A 10,914-nucleotide genomic window follows, 5' to 3' on the forward strand; every position below is an offset into this window, starting at 1 on the left:
GAGCCAATTCTGCCGTGTTTGTCTCTGAATCTGAAAACAGACGGCCATGATAGGTCAGTGAATACGCAGATGTAAGGCCAATACGCATCTCAAAGGCTTCATTTGTGGGTGAGACACAACAGGTGTGTGACTACAGTTTGTTTTTATTATAGCATGTAAGCTTTTACAAAGAGCACTCATTAAATGGTTTTGGTCAGTAATCTCTCTTAGATTTTCTTTTTCTTCCTCCAATCAACCTCGTTCACAGACACGTTTTGCCAAATAACGGCAGGTAAAAGAGGCACAGGTGTGCATAATAATATTAATGATCTGAATTATATTTGGTCCTGAGCTGGTGCATGTTGGTAGTATGGCTGCTGCATTCAAGCACAGAGCCATTTTGAATGCAACATCTGTGCTTCTCCTGTTGCAGCGATACTAAGTTCCTTGAGGCTGGTTCAAAGAAATGCATTTTTTCTTATTAATGGAGAGTGATCAGAAATGTACATGATAAATAAAAGCTATTTGATCACTCTGAAAGGAAATAACCAACCAGACTGTTATATTTGACACCTATGACAGTGTTTGGCTTGTATACACTGTAGAAACAGATGTGGGATCAGGTTTTTTAAAAAGATAATGCCTCAGCAGTGAATCGCCTTAACAGATGCAGTGTAACCTTCCTTATAATATATGCCTGGTAATTAACAATCATGACTCTCACTACTCTTTTAAATAAATCCATGTGACAAAGCAGATCTGGCCCTCCGTAGCTGGTTCCCACACAGCAGAGGAGGCAGCAGTTAGGAAAAGAGACAAAAAGGAAAAGAGCGGGGAAAATGAAGGGAGATGAGAGAGGTGGTGGGGGGAGTGTTTCCTTTGACGGGGCACCATTGCAACATTTGCATATATTCAAATCAGGTGATGAATGTCATGCATGAGGGTGAACAAAGACAAGCCAATGGGAGGGCTGCGTCTCTGCTGCAGGCTCAGAAGCAGCCGTCGGTATCCCAGCAGCACCCTGGGAGAAACACGGGGAAGTGGTGTGGGAACCAAGAGGCCCCCCGATCTGAGCAGAGGGAGGGGAGCCACTTGTAGTCTGTGGTGAATTTGCATTTTATTTGTGTCCATTTTCCTCAGTAATTTCTGCCCCAGCACTTCAACCACAGATGGCTAACACAGGAAGAAGGATTTGCATTTGTGTCAAAGATGATAATGATGGACATGTTTTCCACCCAGACAGAGACATTCCTTCTCTGGGTCTGAATTACATTTTAATGTCTCGAAAAATATACAAAATATTTAAGAAATTACTATTTCCTTTTGTTTGTGATCAATGCCAGATGTAGGCATTGGAAAAGTCAGAGTTTGCACAATGTCAGGATGATCTATGAATGCTGTGCTATCCACAAAAGACAAAGCCAGAAATGACTCAGTGTGTATTTCATAACCCAGCAGCATCAAGAGATGGCTTAACAAATACCTCTATGTCTTAAAAGCTGATATGCAAAAGTGAAATTCTAATTAAAACTCTCACTAATCTCACAAACGCATTGCCTGAAGGTGGAGGCTGGAGGTGGATCATAAACATCAGTCACGCACGCAAAGCTTGATATTGAGTTAAACCACTAATTTCACTTGATTTATGTTTGCAGATGCTTGCCTGATGGTTCATACATGCCCACGAGAGATGCTGTTGCTTCACTGCACAAAGCTCCATTTGATCAAATTCACAGCTCCTATTGAAGCGCCATGCTCTCGCACCCAAATTCACAGGGCGAAGGATCAGGCACATCTTTAGTAGAAGGGCTGCCACCAATTAGCAGAAAGTTGAAATTCAATCAGCTTCAGGAGACCAGCCAAATAACATGAACACACATGCTAAACACAGATTTAAATGCTGTGAATGGGTCTTGGAAAAAGATCTTTAGAGGGCATGCTGCTGGAAATACTTGGCACTGTTGGGGGCTTTAGATGGGATGAGCTGACATTATAATGCATGTTCAGGCCAAGCGTGGATATGTTTCTGGGTGTACGATCATTTGGAACTTCAGAGACAAACTATACCACCCATGAAGGATGCACCGAGCTGTTTCCTGCACTGTCTCAGGTGCCGAACAACTCATGGTTTACTGTATTCCGATGCCTGCAGATTGTGTTAAAACACTGTCAAATTGCAAAGACATACACTTTGTCTTCAGGTTTGAAGATAACTGTGTTGGTATAGTAAAGTTTCTTTTACCCATCAAAATGGGAAAATAATACTTTAATAACATGATAGCATCAGAAAGTGTGCTCTCTTCTTTACTCATTCCCTGGTGTTTAGTGTTTTAATACCAAATCAGAGAGTAACAGGAGCATATCAGAGACTTTAAGCTTCACAATCTGCATAATGTTTGTTTTTATCCAATGAAATGCTAAGATGCATGATGGTGGAAGCATGAAACCTGGAGATTATCATTAGAAGGATCACACAGAGGCATTAAGGGGCACTGAAGAATAACAAGGAAAGATGAAGGGTACAATTTTACATTTAATTAGAGATGAGAAGTAAAAGCAAAACCTCTTTACAAGTTTCCTTATTGTTTGTCATTTTTATACTGCAGAATATGTATTAATTAACAGACATTTTCACACTATTATTTTTTGTATGTTCAAATCGTAAAACCGGGGGAAATGATGCAATAATTTTCAATCATATTTTCAATCATATTTTTACTATCACAGTGGCATTTTTTTTGTCTCTATCAGGGGACTAAGAGCAAAACATTGTTATTCTGATGCCTTCATAAAAATCGGAAAATGTTCACGTGAACGAGTGAACATTTTCCGATTATGGCTGTTGTAATCGGAAAATGTTCACTCAACAGTATGGCTGTTGTGTTATTTTGATTTCAGTAAAGTTGCGAAAGTGAAATACTATGCCTAATTGCTACATTATAATTGCTACATTATAAACAAAATCCCCAAAATCCACATTTTAATATTAGTAATTGAAAATGTTAAAGAGGTAAAAAGGAAGGGGCAGGAGTAGTAGAAATTGTATTTTTGTCTACCTATACTGTTTTTCTTTCTCAAGGGTTCTCACCTTTCAGTTCTTATACTGATTGCCCGCAGTAGGCTTAGGCTGCTCTAATTTTGCTTGGCCGCAACTTTTTTTTTCTTTTCTTTTCTTTTCTTTTCTTTTCTTTTCTTTTCTTTTCTTTCCTTTTTTTTTTTTTTTTTTTTTTTTTACCTGGGTGTTCAAATCAAATCACTTTTATTGTCACATCACATGTGCAGGTACGCTGGTACAGTACATGTGAGTGAAATTCTTGTGTGCAAGCTTCACGAGCAACAAAGTTGTGCAAAAATACAATAACATAAAACAAGCAAAATATAGGAATGGTTCAGGCTAACTTTATCTATGGTTCACTTTATCTAAAGTGACTCTTTAGATAAAAAGAAAATCTTTCAACATTAGCAATTTGAATGTGTGATTATGAAAACAATGGTTCGTTTTCTCTGAAGGTTAACCAATTAAGAAAAAATAAATAAAAATTAGTAGAAAATACACTTTTACCTCCAGATTGACTTTCACCTCAGAGGCATATGGGGATTCACATTTCAGATTTACGATTCTTTCCCGGAGCACCTGAAGGCATCTCCCGTCTCCACGACTACATCCGGGACATTTAACAGCTCCACATGTCGGCAGGTTCAGATGCCAAAGACTTTCTTGCATGAGAAGAAGCTGTTTTAGTTACTCTCGTTTCAACGACGCCGTTTGGAAGAAGAGATGGTAACTTCATTTATAGTCTTATATATAAAAACAGCTTCTTACAGAGTGCTGGGAAGCCCACTGACGAGCGCTTTTTAGGTGTTCCGGAGGCAGTTAGAGCGTGTTTGCTAATGCTAACCAGCTGTACTGACAGGTGGTGGACCTCCAGTTAAATTTAGCACGATAGCCATTTGCTCAGTTTCATTCATTTTGCAGCGGCTACCAGCGTATCGTGTTCTTAGTGCTGTTGAACGTAACCTCTTCCTGCTATTATCTCTTTAATGTCCTACGTGAGTTAGCTTCTGCCACAGACTGTTATATGTAAACAAACCGTGATGTAGCCAGCTCTACGGCTCTTCAAACTTTGCTGCGGAGTCCTTACTGTTGTAGACAAGGCGCTCGTGCTCTCTACATCCTCATTATACAAAATGACGCTATGCACTCAAGTGCACGGTGGAAACTCAGTGCGTGTGTTTAATTTGACAGGCGCTGATGGGAGTTCAGCTTGTGGTCAGCTTACTGGCCGCCAGCATAATGCAGAGGATGGCTCCACATTGCTCATTTGCACGCTGGCTCCTCTGCAACGGCAGGTACTGTCAGTAATATAATCAGGTTTTACGTAATTCACACAGTGCACTAAACTGCTTTAACACATGTGCTTGTTGTTTGTTCCAGTTTGTTGCGATTCAAACACCCTTCAGAGGGAGAGCTGTGTGCCCTGGCAGGAAAGCAGATGCCCAAACAAAACAGGAGAGACAGGTGGGAAATGGAGGGCTGTGCTTCATGCTGCAGGACCACTGCGTGCTATAGCATGAAGTTATAAAGTTGTATCATGTGATTCTAGTGTTACTCCATGACAGCGTTATAGTGTGTTTCTCATCCATCCGTTTCTTCATGCTTCAGGCTTGCATTGTTATTTTTTTTTCCATCCTTTATTTGCTCATAGGCGGCAGAATGGGGAGAATAAGCCGCTCACTGTGCCCAAAGACATTGACCTTCACCTGGAGAAAGCACCAGTCAACGTCATTGACGCTCTCGGTAAAACAAATACTTCTTCGTCCACATCACAGTAATGTTGTGCAAGAGTAAATATTACTCGAAGCCCAGCTTTCACTGTTAAGTCCCGCCGGTGGTTTGCAGCATATTACACTGCATGGAAACTTTATTGAAATTCTCATTTTGATTGTGTTTTTGTTTTTTTGTTCTTGTTTCTATTTTCAGTGCTGCGCTTTTTCCTGGAGTACCAGTGGCTTGTAGATTTTGCAGTCTATGCAACCGGAGTTTTCCTCTTCACTGAGTGTTACTATAGTGTGGTAGATGCCAGCAAAGAGGTTAATATTGGAGCCATCTGGTGTGTCCTGACTGTTCTCTTCTGTCTGTATCCTTCAAATGTAAAACACTCACTCTCTAGGTTAGAAAGAATATATCTAGAGCCAGATTAGTTTGTGATGTTTTCCTGACTGAAGATCCTGATATGTCCACCACATTCTTGGCAGCTGTTATGTCAATGAAGATGAGTTGGTAACTATCTATAGTACTGAATGAACCTAAAATCCTAATAATCTCTTTCTACAGCTAACGTTTAATCTCTTATTAGGAATACAAGCACTACTAGTGTTAAACTAATATAAAAACATTAAAAATGTCTTACAAATTGTAAGTCTTATACATGTTTAACTAAAGGTAAATTATCACTGAAATATATGTAGCTCCTTTTTTTTTTTTTTTTTTTTTAACACCTCTTATTTGGTTTCCTTTACCATCTGACCCACAGAAAGACCCTTCACACCCTAATGAGCCACTACTTCCGCTCTGAGGAGGGTGGTGAGCGCTCAGTGTGCCTTGCCTTTGGTTTTCTGTGTCTGCTTGTGGCCATGCTAGTGTTGGTTGTCAGAGAGGACTACCTGGAGTTCGGCCTAGAGCCGGGTTTTTCCAGCCTCTTTGACAACTTGGAAATCTTTGTCAAACAGCAGGGCTACGCTGACTGGTCGTACGTATCTCCATGAAAAGATTACTTCTGATTGAAATATTGACCTGTTGTCTTTAAAGAAATGCTTGTTGCAGTAAAATTGATTTATATTAAATCTTATATGAGTTGAGTCATCTTTCAATTGGCACAGGAATGAGCCTGACTGTGTTTGATATCTGTGCTGGAAGTAGCCCTTCTTAAATATTGGTGTCACTTACTGTTAGTGGTTGCTTTAAACTCAGAATCCCAGTGACTAAGCTGACAGTGAAGCTTGGTTTGGCTGCTGTCTGTGCCTACATCGGAGCTCTCTTGGCCTTCCCTGGACTGCGGCTGGCTCAAACTCACTTGGATGCGGTGCAGATGAACTCAGACCGTCCACTCATCCAGTAAGAATTGTTATATGAAAAATAGCATGCGCTTCATGTCTTTTATTACTACACATTAGCTCTACTCTGCTCTTTCAGTTGTGTCCCTAATGTTTCCTGACAGGATTCTGCTGCATATGGGTTTTCTGTCTCCAGTCATTGTGTTGGTTTTGTGGGTGAAACCCATTGCAAGAGACTTCCTGGCCAATGCACCTATGGGAAAGACTTCTGTTACTCTGTGAGTGCTCATTTCTGATTGATTGGCTTCGAGAAGCTAGAACTAACAATCAGGAAATAGAAGAATTCTTCTAGGCAGCGCTTAGTGAACACCTGGCTAATCTCTGATAACTTCACTCTTTGCAGAGTATCCAGCGAAACATTTGACAGCATGCGTCTTTGGATCATCGTGGTGTCGTGTGTGCTGCGGCTGGGTCTCACCCGTTATCACCTCCAGGCCTACCTCAACCTAGCTCAAAAATGGGTAGAGCAGATGAAAAAGGAGGCAGGACGTATTGCTGCAATTGACATCCAACGAAAGGTCAAATGCAGTTTTAAACTTTCTCAGTATTGCATGCTTTTATCTTATAAACAGACAAATTGAGAGTTTTTAATAAAAAACAACTTTAAAAAAAACTGTTTAAATATTTAAGGATAATTCTTAATAAAAACTTGAGTGCCTGTGTCGAGTAAAGTTTCTGTGCCCGCTTCCAGGTTACACGTGTGTTTTGCTACCTGACAGTAGTTAGTCTTCAGTATCTGATTCCAATTCTGCTCATCCTATTCTCAACACTGTCACTTAAGGCACTGGGTAAGTAAAATGCTCACTGAAACTCACATCTTGATATTTGAACTTTTTCTCAACCATGTAGACTTTCACAGGCCTGAAGTTCTCTGGAAATTAGTCAGACATTAATCCATTTTTAAATTGACTGCTCCTTATGTCAGATTGTGCCAATTTGCTAAGAGCACTAGTGAGCGAGGGCCGTGTGTGCTGCATCCTGAAGCTCCATCCAGGCAGTTTGTTGCATAAACCAAAGTGAATATTTCTGATAGTTTCAACATGTCTGAAGTGGATAGTTTGTATCCATAAATACTGCCAACCTAATATTTTTGATGAACAAAAGGTTCACAAATTTCTCTTAAAGTTAACTTCAAAAATACCAGCAGTCCTGGAGTCATGCTATAGAGTGGAGCATTTTTGCATTCATAGATAATCATTGGCATTGGACAAGAAGGCACTAATGGAATTGGAATTAATTAGCTATTAGCTTTTATGTCACTTGTTATTTTATGTGGTAGAAGTGACGGCGCTTGATATAAATGGGAAGTTGCACATTTTGCCTCGGTTGTCACATTTGATCTTGTTCCTTATAACGGTAAAAATGAGGTTTAATTGGAAATTGGTTCGCATCAGAGTGCAATCAATGAAAAATTAGCCAGCCAAAAACCAGATCCAAAAATAGACTTTTGTAGGTGGCAATTTAGCTCCACCATACACCACGAGGCTGAATGCAGTGGCTCGGGCTAGACGTCGACCTGCAGCCTTTTCCTGTGTGTCTTCCCCCACTCTCTTTCCCTCCTGTCTATTCTTAATTTTTACCCTAATAAAGTAGAAAGGCCCCCCTGAAATAAATTAGACTTTTACTATATTCTGCCCTGGAAATGTACAATTTAATTTGTGTGGCAAGGCAAGGCAAATTTATTTGTATAGCACAATTCAACAACAAGGTGATTCAAAGTGCTTTACAGAGACATTAGAAACAAAAACAAATAAAAAGCATGATTTAAAATCGATTAAAACAAGCAAACAAACTAACTAAACACACACATTTCACACCTGTGTGCTACGAGTAAGTGGACTAATTTTAGCTGGTTCTAGTCAGGAAACTGCAAACCTACTGCTGCCAGTCGCAAGGGATAAGAATTTTGGTATTGGAAGTTTTCTGGTTTCCATCAATCAGGTTTTGACTGCATGCAGATAACTGTGCCATGTGGAGAGCAAAAAAGAAAATAATTTGTTGATGAGTTAGGTCATTATTGGCAATCATCTGACAAAGATTAACTTTTCATTACCGTAGGTTAGGTTTATTAATCAGGAATTGTAAGCAAGCGGCAGCTAAAAATGAAAGATCTTTGTTTTGTTTTTTTTGGCCTGGATATTCCCAAAAACTTTCTGTTGTCCCCAGAAGCAAAATTAGCAAAATAGCTTGATTCCAAGGCTGTCTGACCAGCAAGCTGGGCATTTATTGGACAGGTCAAGCAGTCTGAATGTTAGTGAAACATAACCAGTTATTTGTTGCAGGGGACTTCTCCTGGAGTACAGGTGCCCAGGATACCCCTGGTGTGACACCAGCAATCATCATGCCCACAGCTGCACCTGTCTTGTCTGGAGCTCTAGATGAAGATGAAGAAGGGATGGAGGACATGGAGGAAGACATCCAAGCTACAGTAGCTCGACTGTCAGAGACTTTCACAGCGCTGCGATCTGTCCTCACACCGCTTTTCTACAGAGGGTTTTTTGCCTTTCTCACCTGGTGGGTGGCTGCCTGCCAGGTCATAAGCTCTCTGTTTGGCATCTACTTCCATCAGTACCTTATGCAAAACTAACTAAGGAAAATGGAGTGCCATACTTCTATACATCCAGCAATCAGCTCATATTATGCTGTTGCACAGGATGCCTGCAGACAGCAGAGGGGACATTTCATTAAAATAGAACTGCAGCTGGATTGCACCATCTTTCTGGTTGTAACTGATCAAGGTTGGATGCTGTCTGTTGCAATATTTACTACTTTTTGACCTTGTAACTTTTTGAGACCAGCAGGACTCTGGCATTAGTAACACACAAATATACAGAAAGAAACTGAGTGGGGTCTGCATCACAAATCAACGGTAGTTTAGTCCGCCTTAACATGTATCACAATGCTAATTCTAAATTGGCTCAGTAAAATCTGGGTTTAATTGGCCCAGAAGGTGGCACCATATACCGATACTGATGATAGCGGTGATAATTCAAATGAAGAAAATTATGTTGCATTAAAAAATATGTCAGCGCAGGTGTTATTACAGCCTTATAGTGCAGTGTTTCTACACACTGGTTAACGCAAAAGTAGTTGTCAGACATTGGGGCAGTCCCTGCAGGTGGGGCGCATACAACAAAGTGAAAAATATGAAGTGAAACTTAAAGCCCTTTTCTTTTTCTTTTTTTGTGTACTATTTGCGTTAGAAGGGTCAACTGTGCAGTCTTTTTAGGTGTGTAGCGTCTATTACGCACACTACTGGTGTTGTGAAATTCTGGTAGCGTTTAGTCTAACTTGATATGCAGTAGTAACCACCTTTCATCCACCTTGTTCACGCTGCTGCCAAACCAAACTTTGTTATCCACAAAAATGAAGGATACGTTTGACTGAGTTTATAGTCAGTTGATATCACATTATTCTTACAGTGAATTTAATGCAGGCCGTGATAGTCTTGTGATGAAATATGACAGAGTTCACATTCAGGTTCAAAACATTCACCAGCAAGTTAATTTGGATATTGCATTGATAAAACCTGGAATTCTGCAGGAATTGCCTCTGGATTTAGATTAACAAACAAAAACAAATCTGATTTGTTTATCTGACCAAAATAGTGCATTTGCTTTAACTGTTAATGAATGGTGCCTGTAACCGTATGCTTACTTGACATGCAGCTATAATTGCCTCACCCTAGATGAGAGTAAGACAAACTGGTATACGAATTGTTTATTAAAACTCTTGTTTTAAATGCAAAGTGCTCAGTAATTGTCAGGATACTGAAGAGTCCAGTTTTTGTTTTGTTTTCTCTTTTCCCAGAAAGACTTGTTAAAGTCTGTTTTCCTGAAAGGTAACCCTGCCTGAAGCAGGTTAATCATACAGTGTTGGTTACCATTGTTATTTACTGAGGCTAAAATTGAACCAGCTTTGTGATGATGTTAAACCAGAGTTAATCCCAAATGCTGCTGGATTACCTACGGAGCTCTCTTTGTGATACAGACCCCAGTGTTATCTAATAACTTCTTTAATAGAACATTTTTCTGCAACTTCTCACATGTATCTATGCCAGTGTTACTGAGTTTTGTTTTTTTGTTGTTGTTTTTTTTAATTTTCAAAGGAACACTGTTAAATGCTGCATTTATGATATTTGGAGGTACCAGGACAAGTATGAATATTTTAATGCCTGAGTAATAAGACATATTTTTGTGAGGGACTCTTTGCAGTCCTTAAAGAACCGATTCACGAGTGCTACTTTTTGAGTTTTATTTTTTGGGGGGGATTTTTTATTTTTAATTTTTTTGGTTTTGTGTTGTTTTGATTTTGTGTGTATGTGTGCGTGCGTGTCTTTTTCTGCTTCTTTTTCCTGTTTTTCTGTGTGGGCGTAATTTTCAGATCGAGCCTACTGAGTGTAATGCAGTGTGGCTGTGTATTAGTGTTTGAAAGCCAAACACCGTGGAGCTGTTGCTCTTTATCTTGAAGTGCCTGGGAGCTCAGGGATTTTGAATGTTTTGAAATCTCCTTCCTCCCTGTTCATGTGTATTTAGAACAAGCTGATATTCTGCAGTGAACACTGCAGGTACATTTCTGTTTTACCCATTAATTTTCAAACACTACCCATGAACAACATGCTAGTTGCAGTGTCTTAATCGCGTCTTTTACTTCATAGGTTTTGTTGTTGCTGCCAATCAGCCATGTATATGTCAGACTAATCAAAACCTTCTCTGAATCAGTCTTCATCAGTGTGTTTTATTTATTTTATTTATGATACATTGATTAACTCTGTGGATGATTTTGATCATTAGTATGTTTTCTTTAGATGGCGTATTTGAA

The 10,914-nt window shown here is 39.7% G+C and overlaps 1 protein-coding gene across 1 annotated transcript; it reads left to right on the forward strand.

Moving 5' to 3' along the window:
- The first annotated feature begins 3,596 nt into the window (after positions 1–3,596).
- On the forward strand, positions 3,597–9,841 carry tmem161a (transmembrane protein 161A). Its single transcript, XM_026159634.1, has 11 exons — positions 3,597–3,760; positions 4,226–4,329; positions 4,415–4,498; positions 4,686–4,777; positions 4,961–5,117; positions 5,514–5,729; positions 5,951–6,094; positions 6,198–6,311; positions 6,437–6,611; positions 6,785–6,881; positions 8,376–9,841. The coding sequence occupies exons 1-11, from the start codon at positions 3,758–3,760 to the stop codon at positions 8,678–8,680; spliced, it is 1,491 nt and encodes a 496-aa protein (XP_026015419.1). The 5' UTR covers positions 3,597–3,757; the 3' UTR covers positions 8,681–9,841.
- Positions 9,842–10,914: the final 1,073 nt, after the last annotated feature.

This window comes from Astatotilapia calliptera, chromosome 23, assembly GCF_900246225.1.
Source record: "Astatotilapia calliptera chromosome 23, fAstCal1.2, whole genome shotgun sequence".
NCBI lineage: Eukaryota > Metazoa > Chordata > Actinopteri > Cichliformes > Cichlidae > Astatotilapia > Astatotilapia calliptera.

Bases quoted from the DNA above. Each gene is read 5' to 3' on its own strand.
- tmem161a (XM_026159634.1), top strand. The intron at 4,330-4,414 runs GTACTGTCAGTA...TGTTTGTTCCAG, and splicing joins TGGCTCCTCTGCAACGGCAG to TTTGTTGCGATTCAAACACC. The intron at 4,499-4,685 runs GTGGGAAATGGA...ATTTGCTCATAG, and splicing joins AAACAAAACAGGAGAGACAG to GCGGCAGAATGGGGAGAATA.